This window comes from Rissa tridactyla, chromosome 1 (assembly GCF_028500815.1).
Source record: "Rissa tridactyla isolate bRisTri1 chromosome 1, bRisTri1.patW.cur.20221130, whole genome shotgun sequence".
Taxonomy (NCBI): domain Eukaryota; kingdom Metazoa; phylum Chordata; class Aves; order Charadriiformes; family Laridae; genus Rissa; species Rissa tridactyla.
Genome location: NC_071466.1, coordinates 97,743,548 through 97,765,794, shown reverse-complemented (window position 1 = coordinate 97,765,794; position 22,247 = coordinate 97,743,548). Strand labels below are relative to the sequence as shown.

Below are 22,247 nucleotides of genomic sequence, written 5' to 3'. Positions count from 1 at the left end.
CATTACTTTGGGTTACTTATCTTCTGTGAAAAGATGAGACATTCAGTCTCGGAGAACGAGACAGACATTATGTGAAAACATCCTTTCGCATTCTTTCATCATCTCTTCCTCATTTTATTCTCCCCATGCTCATGCGTAACTACTGCACTGGCACTTTATTTTGTTCTCTTCACTAAGTATTTTCTGACTTGCCTCTCACATTCTTATCACTCACAGAGTTCTGGCTTGAGGGTCTTTTTTTAAACCTCAACTCAGGGATCAATCAGATAGGCTTTTAAAGAAGCTATTGCCCTGCTTGTTCCACTTAGTCTGCTCCTCAATTGATATATTCTGATATATAAACTGCTCTGTTTCAATCAGTAATGCTGTGTTTTCAAGTGAATCAGTCTCAGGACTATACATTAAATCCAAAGCTGAGCTGAAAACAGCTGAAACTGTTCAAGACCAAGTGGATTGCTCCACTCGGTCTGTTCTTTATTGCTGCTCACTGTTGTGGATTCTCTGCTAAGGATTGCAACCTCCATAGCAAAGGAAACAAACCAGAAACTCGACCTTACATGTTTCAGTTGATAATTCCAGAGCACAGCTTCGTGTTAGGTTTTGTAGCAGAAGGGGGTAACATGGCTCTCCCCACTCCTTTCTCATTCACACACTCCTGCCATCTACCTTGCATTGGATCTAGCAACTGGGCAACCTCAAATTGAGCTGGTTCAGACTTCTGGCTCCACCTCAGTCTGCAAATGGAAAAATCACTCGATCCAATGCAGCAGAAGATGCCAAACAACGCCATCAGGATTGCAAGGTGGAAAATGAGGCAATCTTTTAGCAACAACGTGCAGTTATATTGACTTAAGGACAATGTGAAACTATCAATGCAACCCCACACCTCCCCCTGTTTATTTCATCATCCTTTTGAAGATCTTCGCTCTGCCCCAGGGTAAGCTGTTTTTGCTGCTACCATTTGTTTTCTTAAGTGACTTAGTCATACTGCAACATAAAAGCAATGGAACCATGATAATTCTGTGTTACAAAAGATTACTTTCTTTCTATTTTCAAAATACTACTTTGGTGCTTTTCCCATTCCTAGATAGTGTACTGAAAACCAGAAGCACTGTATACACAAAATTCTTGTGATCAGTGCACTTTTTATTTTGCAAAGTTGTGAAGATTAAAAACAGTCAATTGTTTAGATTGAATTCTCATCTATTTAAATACCTGATTCGGTGATAAAATTACATGTTTCATGGCACAGCAGGAAAAGATTATTGATCAATTTCTTCTACTACAAATTAAAATGCAGAAGTTCCTTCCACTACTTGATTACCAGTGTACTATCTCCTTGTAAATTTACTCTTATGTTTTATCCCTAAGACCTTTTTAAAAATAAAACCAAACTGTACTTCTTCAGCACTTCTTTTATTCCCTGCGTATCATGACAGCCAATACTAAATCTGTGCCAAAGTACAAGGAAATAGGACCATCCAAACTCCCACATAATCTCTTTCTCAACACAGTGAACTACCTCTCCCTCCTCTTGCTCTCTTTTGCCATTCATTGTACTGAATCTTTCCTACTCTTAATGCAGTATCATCCTCTCTAATCACAATTTCCAACTCCACTGGTCTCTGTAGCTGAAAGCTTGGACTCCCGGTGAAAAAAGGAAGCCTGACGAGAGAAGTGCTTCCCATTAGTACAAATACTGAAAGGAAAATTGAGCGTAACACTCTGCTCTCCCAAATCTTGGACAATGCAATTCTAATAGCCTCACAAATAGAGCTTCCAGAAAAACAATCTGCCAGGAAGAGAAAGCCACGGGATTCTTGAAAACAAAACATTTAATGTTTTCAGTAGTTTTAGAAGACATTAATATGCAGAAACACGTTTATAAATTACACTTAACTATTAAAGTACAAAATTCTCAACCCTGCAGGTGTATTTCACAACATAACATGGAACTCCAATAAAGAACACTTCCTTTTTCCAAGATACACATACCAAAATCTAGAGGTCAGGAAGGAAAGAACACAGTTATAGAGTAGGAAATGGAAGGAGGAAAAAAATGGGCAAACATGTTGCATGGAGGGAGATAAAATGCCAGATTACAGTCGAAGACCAAAAAAGAATACAAGCAGTCAAAAAAATTTAAATGAGTACAGAAAAAAACCCCAAAGTACTGTATTAACACAAGCCATTTCTAACTGATTAGCCAGAAATTGTTGCCTTAGAAGCTGACTCTCAAACCAGGAAGTAAAAGAATGATTAACTGCTAGAAAAGTAGAAATGGCATAAAAAAATGATAGGAGAACATTATTTTGCATAAAAGCTCTCTATTTTTAATGATTTTTAAGAACCTGCAGTTTACAATAGTGCAGCTCAGGGTGGGGAAGAACGAACATTGAGAAATCCAAGCTGCTAATTTTTCTTTTCTTTTGCCTTGATCTTCCTGTACATCCTCAGCCTCCTCCCAAAATGTACTATTTTAACAAGAGCCCTACACCAAATTTTTGATCTGCTGGAGTATCAGTGCTCATTTATAATTTTGCTGGGCTTTTACGAGTATTTCTAGCACCTAGCATACCTCAGATCTTACCCTTACTCTGTCTTTAGACTAAGATAATTCATACTGAAGCACTTCTATTTCTAAAGCAGGTAGGATTTAACTGCTACACGCTTATGCATTCCTTGCAGTTTTAAGGTGCAACACAACCTGCAACAGATGTTAATTCAATTTGAAAGGACTTAAACCTACCTTTAAACTAGACTCATAGTCTGTGTTCACTTTGAACATAAGCCCAAGTCGCAAATGAATTTCCTTGGCTCGACAAAAGCTGGGATCAACATAAAGCGCCTCCTGAAATGCTTTAATTGCCCTGAAAAAAAAAACCAACACAGATTAAAAAATTATTTTTTACTGAAGTATTACTTTATAATCAATGTTATTTATATCACTTGCAGAAAGTGGATCAGAAAGCACTGTTACAGAAGAACAATCAAAATAATGGTTTATATGCAATGCTTTTGGTGCATAGCTTTTGATTCTTCAAGGACTCGGTAACTTTGTAATCCAGATATCCTGGTATACTTGAAATTCTAATCTTCTCTGTTAATTTAGAGAAACTAATCTGCTGCGTGAAATACAATAACATATCTGCTATTTCAGAAAGGATGACTCAGGAATTAGTAACAAAATTAGTGAAACTTTAGAACAACACACTGATCATTCATGTCACAACTAACTGCCAGGTTGCTTTTGACTCCAGGTAGTGTAGACCCCCGAGAGCAGTAGCAGAACAGGAGGCCCAGAAGGGGAGATCATGCACATCTCCTTCCACTGCACCAACCTGCTCCACTTTCCACTTTGTTCCTCCCTTTCTTAGCACCAGCACTGTGTAGGACTCAACTAATATCTATTGCTCCATTACCTTCCAGTAACTCAACTACCTCCAGAAAAACACATATATGAATGCCTGCCACCTCCTCCCACTGTAACTTGCTTTTTAAATTCCCACGATAGGTGAAGATGTCTCTTATTCTATTTCCTTACCTTTAAAACCTCTCTACACATGCCTCTGTTCATGATGGCACTGTACCAGATAAAACAAAAATGCTACGTAACAACAGTACCTTCGGGTAAAAAACCTTATTCTGAACAGGCCTGTTTGCCTCTCCGGCCAACTGCATAAAATTAGGACAGCTGAAATGCAGCTAATAGATAATGGATTTAAATTCACAGAGGAATTGAGAAAAGAAGCTAAGGCTCATTGTGTTATCTCGCCTGAAATCCAATGACAGGTTGAAACAAAATACCTTCACATACATCACTGCTCATACAATGACAGAAATCAGAATCAAGTCTCACTTAGGGTAGGATTGAAGCACCTCAGGCAGGGAGCCCAGTCCCATCTGCTGCCCTAGGCAACCCCAGAGATCAACGCTGAGCAGGCAGATGACAGCCAAACCTATGGGGAGAATCATACCCACTGTGGGGCAGCACGGGGACACTGGACAGGATTTACCACAGTGCCTAAAATCACCTAATGTTTAGGCAAATTGATTTCGTGCCTGCTCTCCAAGCGTAGTATTATTTAGGAGGACAAAAGGTTAGCAGTTGCAATGTGAAATTCAATAAATATTTTCTCAGACTTCTTTATTCACAAAACACATAAGCAATCATTTTTTAATCCATCAGCAAAACCACTTCTGCCCTAAAATTCTTACAGGCTCTTCTCATTCTTGATGGCAAAGCAAACCAAAGGCACAGAACTTCTAAACAATCCAAAGCCGTTTGTACGTAAAGCATTATCTGACTTGTTTAAATACAACTTAAGGGCAGAAGGGCTTAAAAAATATTACTTTTTTATTGTGGAACTGGAGCTTCCTGTATTACAATCCTTCAGAAAGGCTCTCCTTACCTGGTACCCTAACTTTTCTGCTAACACAAGGAAAATGAGCAAGTGAAGCACAAAAGGGACAAACTTGCACCAACTAAGTGGTCTCTCAGCTCTCATCTAAACTTCCCTGGGATAGTACGGGTGGTGATGAATGACACAGCTCAGTACAAACAAGGATCTATGTCTCATAACAGTATGCTCATTATCATCTACAAGACCACCACTCAAACCGGAAGGCCAAAGACTGGACTGATCACTAAATATCAGCACATATTTTAAGCTATGCTTTTGTTCTGCCAAAGGACAGATCTTACGATTGTATATTTGCATTTCTTGTCTTAACTCTAATATGGTACCCGCTGTATTAGCCACTGGCATTTGAAATCCATTATTTGTATCTTGTTCAAAGAGAGCACCCTAAGTTCTAAAATGGAAGAAAAATAGTGTCTACGGTCCCCACCAAAGAGAAGACAAAAATCAGGAATAAAGACATAGTGGTTCTCTACCACATGGGAGATTGTGACCATTCTCATATACATTTTGTGAGCTTCACATTTTAGCTAGCTTGGCCAGAATTCAGTATTTCTGTACTTCCCCTATGTCATGTCTCATTCGCAAGGATCACTGAAAAGTGGACTTCTTAAAAAAAGCTTAAGAGAAACTGTAAGAGACAATAATATTTTTATAGTCTCTTGCTTACTGAACAGGAAACATTATTCATTGCCACAGCTGAGCAACAGAGTTAAACAAAGCCTCAACTATAACAACTGACTTTTAAGGACAGTTTTGAAATTTAGTTTGAATGTATACTGTCATTCATTCAAAAGAACAAGCATGTTGCCTACCCCAGGTCTTTCAGAGAAGCACAGCACTTAAAAAACAGTAGAATTATCATCAGTGGACAATATGAAAAGACTGTGTTATGTTTGGCACAGAACCTGCTAGTCACAGACAGGCCCTACGAGGTTTGTGTAAGGTTTATCTCCGTACAGACAACATGGGAACACCACTCGTCCTTGTCTAAGCTGCTTGTGGAGTCAGGTTCAACATTAGTAGTTAACACAAGTCTTTGAGATAATGTTGCAACCCAACACAATTTTCCAATGAAGACAAGCCCAAAATGTACAAGGAGGAAGAAAATCAGTAGGACAAGACATCATTCCCATAGACATAATCTATGCAGGATGCAATGGCATGCTTTTCAAACCACTTTGATGGATGCTTGGAAAAATATATCCAATAAACCAAGTCAAAGGGTACAGAGATTTTTAAGACACTTAAGAGTTACCATGCTAAAAGCTAAATAATAACATTCTAGCATACATTTCAGTTGTATTTGATCTCTCCTATAAACCAGTGGTTTCGGGAGGAAAAGCAGAGATGCTTTAAAGGCATTATTTCCTTGATAGGTTAAAAATTTCAAAGGAGCGTAGTCAGGGAGTATTGATTGCTCCCATCCTTTGCATTGATTTGGCAATGGAATGGACAGACTGGTAGAGAATTTGGTGAAAGACTCTCCACTTAAAAATTTTCTTTCAGTTTCTAATATATGATGGATTTACATTTAAGAATGAATCCATATGCATTCAAAACGCTAGGGAACTCCCGGGTCAGCGTCTTGCTTGCAGCTTAAATTCTGTATCCTTGGATGCCCTAATGAAAACTAAGAGAATTCTGAAAGGTACCATATATTTAAACTTGTAATGAAGCATAATTACATCAGTAAATTAAGGCGAAATGTCCTAAGAACACACCAAATATTTCCCAAAGGAGCTTTCGTAACTAAAAATCAGATATTTTATCTTCTCCACTCAAAATATTGTCCTGCATCTTACTTAAGTCTAGCGTTAATTCTATATTGATTATGCAATTTGCACTTTTTCCAGGATGACAATCACCAATAACAACAAACACAAATTACTTCCACTACTTCTGTGAAAAAGGGCATCATCAAAATTTCACAGTGATCTGAAAGGCAGCATTTTCAACAATTTCTACCAGTGGTAGATGTTCACACGTAATTTGGTAACTATAACCTGATTTTTAAATAGTCAGTAGAATTTTCATAGAATAAAACACTCTGAAAACACATTTCCTTATTAACTCTTACAGACCGACAAGCAATTCTACACCATAACCGAATTAACATTGATCTAATTTTGCCTATGGGAAACATTTAAACAAAATAGCAATGCACTCAAGATTATAGGAAACATCAAGAACATGGACTACAGTAAAAACTTTAGTTTTATTTTGGGGCTGCCTGTTTCCCAGTGCTGTGCCCAGAGCTCCAGACTAAGTCCCTTACTACATCAATAACAAAACAACTGCAACATCACTGACATCCATTTAAGTTGTAGGCGCTCAGTAACATCCAACGCAGATGACACTAGGGCTTGGTACAGGTTGGTACAATACAGAAGGAAGTGGACGTGAAAAGAAGTGGAAAGTAAGAGCACGTGTTGAACTAGTAAAGGGAAATGAGAAAGAATGTGGCCCAACACTGATAACTGCAGTCTTTCGTGGGCCATCTGTTTGCCCAAGTTGAGCCTTCTGGATACAGGAGGAGCCACTTGATTCTTGTACAGATCTTGTACAGATGTTTGCTCTGAAACATCACTAATCCCATTTACATCCTCTGCCCAAGCCTACACCCAGAACAGTATGGGTCTAGAGGATCCAAAGCATCTAAGTTAGTCAGATGTTTTCCCTCAAAGCTCTCTTACAGTTTGACCAAAACCGGAAGAGCAGATATAAGCTAATAGCTTGATGATCCGTCACATACAAAGCAGGACTTGGCTTAAGAGGCTAACAACTTCCTTCAGAGATGATGGCACACAGCCTTCCTCAAATAGGTTGTCAGTCTCTACCACTAATTAACTGGCCTTCGTGCACAGACAGAGCTTTTCATTTTAATCCTTCAGCAGACTAAACATACATTTGTCCAAAGGATAAATCATCAAATGAAGGGCTGGGAGCTCTCATACTGCGGAAATAAATGACAGTAGTCTAAATTCAGCAGGAGACAACTTTTGGGTTATTCTCTGAAGATACTGACCAACTGCTTGGTAAGAAACAACTTTGGCTGAGTCTACTAGAATTTATTTAAATTAAATACGAGTTTTCTCTAAGAATGGGAGCTTTTCCACTAACAGTCAGGAAAGGCTATCTAACACTCGAAAATGGAAAAGCAGGACTGGAAAACAGACACTACAGAGAATGAAAAGCACCTCTGGGCTTACATTTTGCACAGCACTGCTACGGTAATTCAAGAAAAATAAAAATGACATGAATCTATCATCTCGAAATCAAGACTTCTAAAATCAATACTGCAGCTATCTTTCCACCCACTCATCTATACAACAATGCCTACCATTATGAAAGTGAAGAAAGCAGCTGAATAATAATTAATAGAAGACTGTATTAAACATTTAGTGAACTCTCATAAGACTTTTATTGGAAGGTTTTACTTGGATAGACTGTGAATAAAATCAGCCTAGGCTAAAAGAATATAAAATAGCATTGATTTAACTATTCACGGAATCATGGAATCTTCAGAGTTGGAAGGGACCTCTAGAGATCATCTAGTCCAACTCCCCTGCTAAAGCAGGATTGCCTAAATCACATCCCTCAGGGCTGCATCCAGGCGGGTCTTGAAAATCTCCAGAGAAGGGGACTCCACAACCTCCCTGGGCAGCCTGTTCCAGTGCTCTGTCACCCTCACTGTAAAGAAGTTTTTCCGTGTATTTGAACGGAACTTCCTATGTTCTAGCTTGTGCCCATTGCCCCTTGTCCTGTCGCTGGGAACCATTGAAAAGAGCCTGGCTCCGTCCTCCTTAAACCCACCCTTTAGATACTTGTAAACATTAATCAGGTCCCCCCTCAACCTTCTCTTCTCCAGGCTAAAGAGTCCCAGCTCTTTCAGCCTTTCCTCATAAGGGAGGTGCTCCAGTCCCACAATCATCTTGGTTGCCCTACGCTGGACTCGCTCCAGTAGTTCCCTGTCCCTCTTGAACTGGGGAGCCCAAAACTGGACACAGTACTCCACTTGTGGCCTCACCAGTGCAGAGCAGAGGGGGAGAATGACCTCCCTCGACCTACTGGCCACAGTCTTCCCTCTGCAGCCCAGGATGCCATTGGCCTTCTTGGCGACAAGGGCACACTGCTGGCTCATGGATAATTTGCTGTCTACCAGGACCCCCAGGTCCTTCTCCTCAGAGCTGCTTCCCAGCATGTCCGCCCCTAACCTATACTGGTGTTTGGCATTCTTCCTTCCCAGGTGCAGGACCCTACACTTGCTTTTGTTGAACCTCATTTGGTTCTTCTCTGCCCAGCGCTCCAGCCTGTCCAGGTCACGCTGGATGGCAGCACGGCCCTCTGGAGTGTCGGCCACCCCTCCCAGCTTGGTATCATCAGCAAACTTGCTGAGGATACACTCTGTCCCCTCATCTAGGTCATTAATGAATATATTGAACAAAATTGGACCAAGTATTGACCCCTGAGGGACACCACTGGTTACAGGCCTCCAACTGGACTCTGTGCCGCTGATCACAACCCTCTGAGTTCTGTCACTCAGCCAGCTCTCGGTCCACCTCACTGTCACCTCGTCTAGCCCATACTTCCTCAGCTTCCTAATGAGGATGTTATGGGAGACAGTGTCAAAAGCCTTGCTAAGGCTTTTTTAACTTTAATTTTTTTCGAAAGTTAATACTCATACATTTCAAATAAAAAAACATGAAAATCAGAATAAACCTACAAAATAAAAGAACACAATACTATTCTAACATATCACGGAAAATACTTGATGCAGCTGGATGAAACTTTCTTATTCTTTATCTTCTTTCCATTTTCTGACCACCTATTCTAAGACTTATGTGATTTCATAACCTCCCTATTGAAAATGACACATTGCTATAATGGACAAATTCCTATTTCAAACTCATAATCATAGTCTGAATGTAAACAAAATGTCTGTATACAGCAGTAATTAGGACACCGCAATTTTATGAAATACTTTTACAGTCTTTAGATACAACTCCTCTGTCCATAGAGCCGTAACAGTTGAACAGTGAAACATTTTGAGCAGCAGTGTCTTTAAACATTTCTCTAGAACAGCAGCTGACTGTGATGGGGTTTTTTCCAGCATTAGCAGATATTATGTGTTTCCATCAATCCAAGAAGTATGTTTGATACACAATCACAGAAAGATCAGAAGACAAAAGAGAAAGTTAGTTACCACTTTCTTAACGGTTAATTACAATTAGCATGTGTGGTCTACACGTACATTCCCATTTTATATACCTGAAAAATACATATATAAACCCAGTCGCCTGAAACCTGAGAAATACTTGACAAAGCAGTATTTACGCAATGTGTGTTTAAATTCTCCCCTCCTTTTGAAGCTAATTACAAATACCAGACCAGCTGAAAGGACTCTGACAGAACACAGAAAAAAGCACCAAAACAGATGTGCACCTTGACGATCACAAGGTATTGGTAAGCAAGCTATTTTCCTACTCTAAAATTTTATCCCTCCTGGATTTTCCATTGCAGGTGTTTCCAAAGCAGGAACTCCACAGACTGCCAATTACCAATTGCAATGTCACTGCAATGTCACTGTCAGTTGGGTGAACCTCAGAGCCTTTCGTGCAAACCGCAACCACTGAGCTATTTCAACAAATGCTGCGTGCCCTCCACAATGGCACAAACTACTTGAATACCTGCAGGCATTCAGAGCAGACATTGCATTTGATGAAGTAGTCCAGTGGTTGCTGTCTGCATGATGGATGGAGTATTCCCACACAAGTGAAGGAGGTCCCCATTAGGTGGTTTGCATTCCTACACATCCCACACTACCCACTCAACTACTCTTTGTGTGGTAGAGGCCCAGTTCCTTGGATCTGCCAACCACTGACACAAACAGCTTGAGAACCAACTGAAGGATCTGGTCCTGCTGGAAAAAACCCCAAACAACCCTCTCAAGAACAAATCTTACTGTATTACTAACAGCTTGCCCCTAAAAAAAAAAAAAAGTATTGATAGAGGAAGCAAAGAAGGGCAAAGAACAGACCTTGGCAGCGCTCTGTCACAGGCAACCCACTCTCACAGGTAAACAGCAATCACCACAAAACAACAGTTTCTTGGGTAAATGAATAAGGCGTGCAATACTGAAGGTTGGTGCATGAGACTACTGGAAAGAAGTCTGCATTCCACTATAGGCCTGGCCACTTTAAAAGCAGTTTAAACAGCTGCTTTACTATTTTAGTGTGACTGCAAGAAGAGCAAAACTTAATTTTCTGGAAAAAGATGAAAGAGCTAGAGAGAGCAGGAGACCAGACTCCTTCAGCTCAAGTAAATGGTCCAATGTGATTGCTGCTAAGGCCATCTCACAACTGATGGTAAGTTTTGTGTGTTTTCCTGGAGCTACATGGAAAAGAATGCTCCTGCTCCATTGAAGCCTTCAAAGGACTTCTAGAAGAAAAGTGATCCTCTGGTGTCTGGAGGCCTGCAGTGCCACAGATAACAACTGAGGGCTGCCTTCTGCTGTCTGCTTGGCCTTTGGAGGGTTGTGGAATTCAGCAGCAGCAGAGATGTGACAAAGACAGGCTGCTCCGTGCTTGTATGTTGGAGATGGAGCTATATGCTTGCTCTGCCTTGCCCATTAAATGTCTTTACCTGAATTAGACTACAGCTGCCTTCTTGATGTCAAGATCCAATTCTGAATCAGAGCTGAAGATGGGAAAAAAAGCTTTTGTGCGGAACTCCCATGTCCCCGTTTCAAGGAATCAAACTTACACTAACAGAAGAAATTCCAGCATACAGAAGACCCTAACTTACAGAAGGGCCAGGATGCAGCAGTGCAAACAGACTGGGCTGGCTGTGATGTTACTTTAAAGGAGCCAGAAGCAGAGGCTGTGGTTCTAGATATCACTTGATACAGAATAGATGACGGCAGTGCTTCTGTTTTGGCAAGGATGGCTGTAGAAGGGCCAGAAAGTTCCAGTCAGAGATGACAGATTTCCTCCCAGCAGTCTGCATCTTTAGCTACGATGGAAGTGAGGAAAAGGGTCTGCATTATCTCTTGCATTAGTCTTTAGCTTTTTGCAGGACTGTGCCCCACAAAAGTGTCAATGGTGAAGGACTAGGTTTTATGTAACATTTAACCTTTATAGCTGGTAAGGAATCCTTGAACTGAGGAGCCTCAGGGTGTTCTAAATGGGGCAATAAGGCTGACTGATCTCAGTCTCCCTTAAGGTGTTTCTAAGGAACAGTGTGTCTTTCTCACACACGCTGTCCAGCAATTTACAAGGTAACAGACAGGCTGGCCTTGGAGCACCACGGTTGGTACACTGGGATCCAAAGAGGGTGGTAGAGCCAGTTTCAGAACACTATTTCAGAGCTTGGACTCCATCTTTTTATCTTGGAGGGACTCAGTGTAAATCGGCAAATGACAGATTAGTCAGGTTCAAAATCCTTACTGAAGTAAAAGAGAAAAGTTGGCATCCAAGTGACTACACTTGGATACAGTTATTGCACAGAAATAAAGGGTAGCCTTTGATGAACTACTGAAACTGTTTAAGTGTGCAATCTACAAGACAACTAAGGAGGACATGAAATTATTCAAGTTATGTGAATATCTCAGCTATCTCTATTCTACTGGTGTTCTACCCTACTTGAGAAACAGGGAAACAACAAGGAAAAATCAGGCAACCACTTTATTTACTGCTTGATGATAAATGGTATAAAAGAACAGAGTATCAAAATTTAAGATCCGTAAGAACTATTTTACTATACTTGATTCAATTTATGGAGCTAATCCCTTATGTCATATGTTACTATATTAATTGCATGAAATAGGTTTGGTCTGAGCACTGTATTGCAGCATTTGTATATACGTTGAGAACTTTCAGTTCTTATATGAATAGTCAAATAAAATCATCAATATAAGATGATGTATCAGCTAAGATTTGTACTTAAGATAATGCTGTAATGCTGCTTTAGTATATAGAGAAGTGTACAATATTGAATTACAGTGAATTGCGTATGTGCCTTGGAGCCAATCCAACACTTCTTTTTATGAAAGCTGGAAAACTTAAAAAATAATGTAAAAATACGAGAAAGAATTCTAAAACTGACCTTATTCCCACCTGCTTTTTCATTATCCCTGTTTATATGAGACATGAAAAAACCTCAAACAGTTCCTTACCCCCTCCTTTTAGGAGGGCTATGTACATGCCTCTCATTAAAATCTATGAATATCTGAAGTGGTCTGGTTAAAAAAAAAAATATGTTCAAGGATGAAGCATGATAGCTTAAACTACCTTAAATGGTCTAGAGGTCTCTATCTGCCTGAAATTTACAGATTTTTGAACTCTGTGAACATAAATAGATGGAATAGCTGCAGCAGGAAATAAGACAGTTTGACTAGCATTCCACTCTGAAAGAAGCGGGATTCTCCTTGCATTCTGCAAGAAAGTCCTGTGGAGGATGAAGATCTACAAAGAATGTATCTACTACAAATGACTTGCTATCACCTCTAAGTTTATTACGATTCTGTCATACCTAAACACCCACAACAACACATCCCACTCTTCTCGCCCCCAAGAAAACTTGGGGGGGCAGGGAAGGGAAAGCAGTCAAAGGGATTAAAAACAAACTCAAAAAATCACACAAAAAGGTATAAGATTTTATCTGTGTTAGATTTTCTTCCTCTAAAAATTCTACGCAATACTCTAATGATACACAACTTTCTTAGTACCACACTACACATAACTTTGTTGTATGAATGAAATGGCAAATGTGATTATTCTACACAACCTTAACATAAAGCTCTATGTGCAGTTAAGACATCGTAAATTAATGCATCAATTTATACTGATGTTCTCAACAATCTCACTTAAAGGCATAGAAGAAAAATCTAAACTAATTCAAAGCTCTAATTTATTAATACTTAGGCTTCACAATCACCTGACTTTACTGCCCCATCCACTGGAAGGTGCTAGATAGCATGATCCGCTGAGTGCAAAAAAGCACTGACCTAAACGCTGCACCTTTTTGACTTTTTTCCAACAACACTAACTGTGTCTCTGCAAGAATAAACCCCAATGAAAGTTTGAGGACCTTTCAATAGAACCCCAGTGACTGAGTCTGCTCCATTCATCATTTTTCTCTCATCACCGATAAAGCAAAACCAAAACTCCAACTGAAAAGCAACCCTCCGCCACATATCCAACATTCAGCCCCATCCAGTCCCCAAAAAGCCCTGTCAGAATTTACAACTCTTTCTAACTCTGCATTTTTACATCAGTTTTAAACATTCTGATTCAAGTCTGAGTGTACTGCTTCTCAAATCCAAAACTTCCACACTATATAGCTATGTAAAAATTACTGAATACCAGGCTAAATGAAAACAATCTCACTTTGCCACTTTTTTTCCCCAAGAGAAAAGTAAAGTTTTTTGTAAACAGCCTTTCAAACAATCAATATCAACAATTCACAAAAACCTGCTGAGTCATACTGCTCCATCCCCCTTACTGAATTGTATTAAAGAGCGCTAAAATTCTTCTCCTGTCAGTGCTTTCCTTTTCAAGCAACTGCTGTGGTTGCCACAGGTATGTTACAAAGTCAGATAATGCAACCCAGGACAATATGTCTTCAAACGTCACATCTGTATTAAAAAAAAATAAACTATTATACACTCACGCGGAACTGAAGTTGAAATATTCACCTATCAATAAAACACTGCACAATACTGATACTGTTAGCTTAATCCAACTTACCATTGAAAGGCATTGTAATGGAAGTAGACCAAACCAAGGCCATATAAAAAGGCAGCATTCTGTAAAGAAAAGAAACAACATTTAAAACCCAGTAGAGACAACCATATGCTGCAGGATTGAGTTTCCAGTATTTTATTCAACCTTTGACATTCTATTTCCATTATAAGATAAGCATATTTCAATTTCACCTTGAACAGGAAGAACCAAAAAGAAGGAATGAAAAGACAGCTGAACATTTAGTAATAATAAAAAAAAGCGATTCTCCACAAAATATTTTTTGAGGAATAGTAAGAACAATAATATTCAAGTACTATTAGACCAGAGAAATGGATGTGCTTTGTTCTATTTGTACAACAGCAGGGAAAGATATGACAGAGTAGAGGTCTTGGGAAATTAAATAGAATAAAAAATGTTTTATAACCAAACACCATTTCGTCGTCACAACAATTTATACTCACATAAAAGTAAACAAAGCCACACACTCTTAATTTCAGTGTCTGAAGTAGAACATTAATTATATGAATCTGAAAATATGCTTAAGGGAATTTCACTTTTCTGAATACCAAAAATAAAGACCTTCAGCTTCAAAGCTAAGACAAGCATATTTCTTCATCGTTACTCAAATTGCTATTTTCTAGTTCCCTACTTTGCAGAAGGGGAGCAGAGGCGAAAAAAAGGAGAAAACAAAATAGAAGACAAGAGGAGGGGGGAAAAAAAAAAAAGTCATTCTCCTCCTGGAAACCCATTTCCCCCCCATTTTCTTTTCACAGAAAAGTATGATTTGCTTCTAAAGTGACATTACTGAGGAGGTTTAATGAATGTTTAACCATCCAATTCTACAAATAATTATTACAAATTTCCTAAATTCGTAAAAATAAACAAATTGCCTTTTCTATTTGCCACAGCATAGTTGTCTTCTATTTAGCACAGCTATTCCATTATTTACAAGAGACAACATGTACATGCTGCCTATGACACATTTTTAGGCTTTTCTTACGCGTTAATTCTGATTTTGAGAGACCAAGAATACATCCCAAAGAACATAAAGCTCTGACACACAGACAAGAAATGCAATTTCCATTGTCAAAGACTGTAGTTCAAGATATTCCCTCTTCCACTTGTACGCACTTCTTGAACAAGTCAAATTTCTATGGAATTCCACAGAAGGCATTATAGCGATGCCTTAAACCTAATCCAAATATAAAAGGTATAACCAAATTTCTCCTAAAAAATAAGGGGTAACCAGGTAACCAGAACACAATTCAAAGAGTAGCAATTCATCTGAAACAGGACCCAATATTACCATTTCATTATACTTCATTTGCATCTTCTAAATGCAAATTACAACCAGGGGAAATGCCAAAGATCCTTTCATGAATACAGTTGGATCATAGCTTCAGCAGTGGACAGCTTCCAAGAAAATGCTGTGGTATGACCAGATACTACGTCAATTAGAGCACTGGAAGATGTTAACAGGGGGAGTAGAGGGGGAAGTACATAAACAATAAAAGATGACACTTTAATGTTACCATAAAACCGCATTCCTGTTTAATTGAACAAAAACACAACATGGACATCATCAAGATAAAAGATCGCTAATTCCATAGCCCATGTACTTCCTCCTTTCCAAGCGTGCTCTGGCAACAACAGACTAGGAAAGGCAAGCTCAAAAACTGAGCATACATAATGCCTTGATTTAAAAGTAATTTTAAATGAAAAACTAAGATAGAAAGAGAGAATTTCATGTCTACAACACGGAAGCCTGCAAAACACACCTCGTAACCTTTATTGTGTTTGGGTCGGGCTCATTAGTAGAACAGAACTTAACTAAACTATCCAGTATCACCTCAGAGATCTACGAACTGCAATCAAGGCTAGATAATCTTAAAGATTGAGAATAACAGTAATAACAAAAACCCTTCATCACCACACTGCAAAATTCAAGCAAAAATATGCCAGACAACTAAAATTATTTTCCTCTTCTGAAACCTATTAGAATTCACAGTCCAAACAAGTTACAGATTCAGAACATTCATCTAGCTGATATTTTGATCCTAAGGGTTAATAACAATCAACTTTCAAGGCACAACAGGACAAGATGTAGGCGATTTGTCCAAATGTAATTAATATATCAAACTCACATGAAGCTTTCGGGTTGTCCCCACCCCAGTAAAATACAAATCAACCATTAATGCTCTGTCCTTTGTTCTGTGACTGATTTTCTCATTTTTCTCTCATTCTCATTTGGCCTTACAAAGCACTTGAGATTGACCTTAAAAATCTGTTAAGCTACCATTGTCTTCTCAATAAAAAAACAGGGCAAGATTTAAGACTGTAATACTTTACTACAAATGTAAAAGTGCAAATTCTGAAATGTCAGTATGGATCATATTTATCTGTTCTGAAATACTATAGCTCTAATAATATGTAACACCATTAGTACTGTTTGTTGACCGTGTATTAGATTCGTCTTCATAAAGATTAAAAAATATCTTTTAATCTGCATTTGAACCTAGAGGACAAGGACTGCAAGATATTACAGTGGTCCAATGTATGCAGTATTTTCCCACAAATAACTCAAGGTGAGATGCACATAAAGTTCATTACTTTAGCAACTAACTTTTCTGCCTGTATTACAGAATGCCATCAAGTTCAACATACAGCCAAGTTCCTATTGGCAACAGTCAACATGAAAGGCTAGAACAGCTTGACACATATCAGGACCAAGCAGGATCATTACACAAGATTTTCATCTGCAAAACAACCTTTTTCTTAACATCATAAGATTCTGTGACTGTTTACCAGAAATACAACCCATCTTAAGAAACCTGTTTTCAGTTGCCTCTGCTACTTTTATTTGGACACATTTATCACAAAAAATATCCATTACATGTTTTCCAGTAAAGATTACTTTTTTAATTTAATCCCTGCTATTCAAAATATATTCAAAATCCCTGCTATAAATAGCTGGTGAGGTAGAATATAAACCCATGTTTTTTCCTCCAAACATTTTTCAGTAAGAAGAAGATAAAATTATGTTATTACAATTACTTCCCTTAAACTTCTTAACAACTCTCAGAATTTCTGAAGATCTCATGCTAACAAAATCTCATTCTTTGGCTACTAACTTCTAATGTAATTTTTATGTTATCAGATCTCTCTCTTCACTGAAATCTACAGTAAATTGAAAAAAGCTGCAAACTGAAACAGATTGTACCTCAAATTTGAAGTTTAATGTCTGGGGTATTTTCATTCTACAGCCATGCTATTAAAAAGCAGACAAATCAGAAATGTTATTTCCAAGCCCACATCATTTACATTTTCTATGTACTATCAAAACATGTTAAAATATTTCATACCAACCACTAGATGGCTCAAATACCTCTTTCCATTTTACATGCTTATGCAATTTAAGAACATTGTCAAGTTTATATTGTGTATTCTGCTATTTACGTGCTCTGTTTAATGCTGAGCAACATTTCAATTATATTTTACAAAATGTATAAGCCACAGTTCTCATTGATAGGTAACTCAGAGGGCAAAAAGATATCTGTATGTGCCTTTTTATGTAACTGAGATGAATAATCATGTTGAAGACTTTTCGGTCTTGTTTGTTTTAAGCAATCAAGAGAAAAATAATTAACCAATGAGGAACAGCCCACCCATCTCACAGACCTTCTGTATTAACCCAAATGACTGGTTTATAGTCTCTTTGAAGCAGCAGATGAAACAGATCCCAAACATTTCATGTGCTCTGTTCTCAAGCTATTTCAGGCCAAGTTCACAACAAACCACTTCTCTCCGTCTTCCAGCATGCAGCCAATGCTTCCAGCAGAAAGACATCAGACTAGGGCACCACAGTTACACTTTACCTATAAATACAGGGTCAGAAAAATGCACCTGTCCTGTGTAACAAGTTGCTATACTCACATTCAGACTTAAAAATGATGACCAACTTAGACTGACTAGATACCACATCCGGGGTCCAGATATTTTTCACCAGTAACGTTATCTGCCACAAGCAGTTGAGAGCCTGTTATCGACTCCAAATTTGTTTTATAAATACAAGAGTATACAAAGAAGTTATGCTTGCAAGTGGAAAACCTATTTAGCAGGTACCTCTAGAAAGCCAGAGAGTAGAAAAAGCTGAAGAGTTAAAGCAGCCTCAGGGCAGCATCCATTCAGGACCTTCCAACTCAAAAAATAAAAGGAACAGTTTTTGCCATAATATCATAGCAGTACTGATTTAGAAACATTCCCTGTCTAACACTGCCTCTTGTTTCTGCTGATACCATAATTTGTAGAGTACTACAGCCAAGTGATGCCAGAGCTGATCTGACTTATTAATATCCAGATAAAAAAGGATTATTTTTAACTGGATCAGCTTCCCAGCCAAGTTCAGTGTGTAGCCCACACCCCATAAACAACTGCATTAGCACAAGCAAAAGAGTGGAATGTAAGCAAAATACGTAAAAGCTCTTTAAGCCTACCAGCAAAATGCATATCAAACCTACAATGATTTTTCAAACAGAAAGAGTGAAATCCTAGATAAAAGATTTAAACAGGCAACCTATATTAAAAAAAAAAGCAAGCAATACTTTATTACCTCCTAAGCCAGATATAAATGTTTGACTTGCAAGAAATCAGCTTCTGTGGATCAGTACAAGAAGGACAAAACCATGAAGTAACATCACAGCCTGCCTGTCAGCCTTCTCCATGCAGGTCCTTAACAAGTGAGACACACAGGCAAATACACCATTTCTTTTTTTATGACACTAAGGGGCAGGGCCAGACAAAGACAAAACAACCCCTTTATTTCATTAAAAAGTTGATAATATTTAGACAAAAATCTGAGTGTATCCCACCATACAATGCAATTAAAAAAAAAAAAAAAAAAAAACAACAAACAGGAGAAAGAAAGTCCCCATGCAGTTCACTGGTGGAAGACTGAAGGAAAACTATGGAAAAAAGATTAAGTTCAGCACCCTTATGAGATCAGTGACTGTTTTGTATTTGCTTACTATTGCCAGGAATCAAAATGTCTTTGATTACATATTAAAATTGCTTCCAGCAGGGCGCTGCTCAAGTTCCAGTGGAACCTGCAGTCCAGCCCACGTCACACCAGGCTGCAGAAGACGTGTGCCCACACGTGGGCAGGGGGCCACTGCTCTTCAGAAAATCTAACTAGGAAAACAGGGTTGTACAGTTTAGGTCACAGGGTCTCTCAGCCACCTGTTCGAAGCAAAAGAACAGTTTTTGTGTTCAAATGTGTGAATAGGTTTATTTCTTCACTGAGAGAATGAATGATGAAGTTTTGACACTATGGTGCCTAATACTTCCTCCTGACACTACTCAATATATAACAACAGTTCCCTGGAGAATATATACTGCATAAAAAATCCCACTCAGGCTCTTGCGCATAAACAAATATATGCCTTTGGGAGCTGACAAGCTCTAGCAGTTCCAGTCACAAAGATTCTAAGTGTTTGGGAGAAAGAGGGGAGGGTTCAAATAAAATTTGTTTAGATTTGTACAAACACGAAAAAGAGACCTATCTACACATTCCCAACACCTCCAAAAATACTAGATCCCTGCAAAGGATGTATTACAAATCATTATGATTAGTTTTGGCTTCTTCAAGGTCTTCAAGAAATTTTATAGTACCTGGAAAATCATTTGGTTTATACAGGATCTTTAAAATACAGCTATCCATAACATGCTTGCACAATGCTGCTTTTTGAGCAATAATCACAATAGTAAAAAAAATTGTTACTGGGTGTGTGCCTGCATCCTAGCAGCCATGTGAAAGTAATTAATATATAAAAGTCATTATTCCTGTGACAAATATATTCTGGCATTTGTAACAGATTAATTAATGTTATTGTTTCAGTAAATAACTGCAAAGTAATTTCATCTTGTCTTTAAGAAGTTAATCTTTTCAGAGAGTAAGTATTGCCAAAACGCATCTACTACTTGTAGAAGAAAACCAGCTAATATATCTTAATTCATAAAAAATACTTCAGCCCCCTTTTTTTTTTCCTTTCATAGAAAAGTTCTTAAGAAAGTGAAGCAGAAAAAACAAACCAAAACGGAAAAACCCCAAACACAGAGAAGGAGAGAGTACATAAAGACAAGACTACTGGTGAATTATAAAAACCCATATACAATAACTAATTCAAAATACATTAATAATTTCAAAACTCCTTGAGTAATACCCTGTGCCATAATCTCTTTATAAGGAACCCTATAATGTGAAAGACAAAATGATAAAGCAACATTAAGTAACTCAAACCCCATTCATTAATGATGGAATCTATGTGGTTTTGTAAGCTGGGTATTCCTTTTGCCATAAGTAGATTTAGGTCCTTGACAAAATGGAATACTGATCAACTAGCATACATCCTCAAATTTGTCATAAGAACAAACAGCCAAGCAAATGTCTAAATAGTGATTGTTGCTATGGGTATCTGACTTATGTGCCTTCCACCGAAGCTTATAAAACATCACTTGATGTAAACATCTTCATTCCTTTGTATTAAGTATCCACTTGATACAAATATTTTCAATAACTTAAATATTTTAACAGAAAATAGTATTTTTCTAAAACAGATCAAGTGAGAAATGGCGTTGTGCAACATACAAAGATTAAATTCACCTTGAAAGACATTTTATAGAGAAGATTTATCTAACTAAATTTAATACTCTCCCTACAGATTCCCTAAATGCTGTTAATAATCACAAAGTTTCTAATTTATATTCTATGATACATGATTTTTAAGAAAACTCCTGACCCCAAAAAGAAAGTCATATTTGATACTGGATGCTTTTTAACTAAACCAATTTGCCCAAGGTTTGCATAAAAAAATGGAGAACCAGGGAGCTGACCCTTCTCTCTGCTCAAAGGAGGGTCAACTACAGCAGGTTTCCCAGAACAATGTCCAGTTGGGTTTCAATTGCCTCCAAGTAGAGAGTCTCCACAAACTCTCTGGGCAACCTCCTCTACTGTTCAATCACCTTTACAACTGAAAAAACAAACACGTTTTTCCTGTGTTTAAAAGGAATTTTGTGTCTTAAATCTGTGCCCACTGCCTTTCCTTCTTTCACTAGGCAGTACTGAGAAGAGTCTGTCTCTGTCTTCATTACTTCCTGCATCAGATATTTGTACACCCCAATAAGATGCCCTTGAGCCTTCTCTTCTCCAGGCTGAGTAATCCCTGCTCTCTTCGCCTCTCCTTGTATGACAGATGTTCAAAGCCCTTAATCAGCCTCATGGCCCTTTACTGGACTTCCTCCAGTATCTCCCTGTCGCCTTTTACTCGGGAGCCCAGCATTGGACCCAGCACTCCACATGCGTCTCACCGGGACACTCAGTAGAGATGAAAGCTCACCTCCCTCAACCTGATCGTTATGCTCTGCCTTATGCAGCCCAGGATGCTGTTGGCTGCCTTTGCTGCAGTAACACATTGCAGGCTTATGGTTTACTTTGTCCACCAGGAGCCACAGGGCCTTTTCTGCAAAGCTGCTTTCCAGACAGTGAGCCCCAGCCTGTGCTGGTGCAAAGGGTTGCTCCTCCACAGATACAGTACTTGACATCGCCCTTTGTTCAGGTCCTCTGAACAGCAGCACAACTATGTGGTCTCTCCCTAGTTTTGTATTCTCTGCAAACTCCCTGAAGGTACACTCTGCCCCATAATACAAGTCATTACCTGAAGCTACTGAACAACACTGGCCCCACTACCAACCCCCAGGGTTCACCAGTAGCGGCTGGTTTCCAGTTGGACTGATGCTGATCGCAATCCTCTGAGCCCAGGTTAGCCAGTTTTCAATCTACCACACTGACCACTTATCTAGTCTGTACTTCATCGATTTGTCAGTGTTATGGGAGACAGTGTGGAAAGCCTTACTAAAGTAAACATAACCAATACCCATAGCTCTCACACCCTCCACCAAGCTAGTCATTGTGTTGCAAACAGCCATCAGATTCATCAAGCATAATTTCCCCTTCATAAATCCATGCAGATTACTTCCAATGACTTGCTTGCCCTGAGTGTGTTTAGAAATAGTTCCCATATATATA

At 38.7% G+C, this 22,247-nt stretch overlaps 1 protein-coding gene across 19 annotated transcripts in view; it reads right to left on the bottom strand.

The window, feature by feature from the left end:
* The window catches only part of KDM6A (lysine demethylase 6A), a 162,083-nt gene that overhangs the window by 71,708 nt on the left and 68,128 nt on the right, over positions 1–22,247 (bottom strand). For all 19 annotated transcript variants that reach the window (XR_008468059.1, XR_008468058.1, XM_054211940.1 and 16 more), the window contains 2 exons: positions 14,171–14,229; positions 2,750–2,870 (listed from right to left, as the gene is read on the bottom strand). Coding sequence is in view for 17 of the 19 variants with exons in the window: in XM_054211940.1 (XP_054067915.1) it covers positions 2,750–2,870; positions 14,171–14,229 (180 nt within the window). In the remaining 2 variants the exon portion in view is untranslated. The remainder of the gene's footprint in view (positions 1–2,749; positions 2,871–14,170; positions 14,230–22,247) is intronic.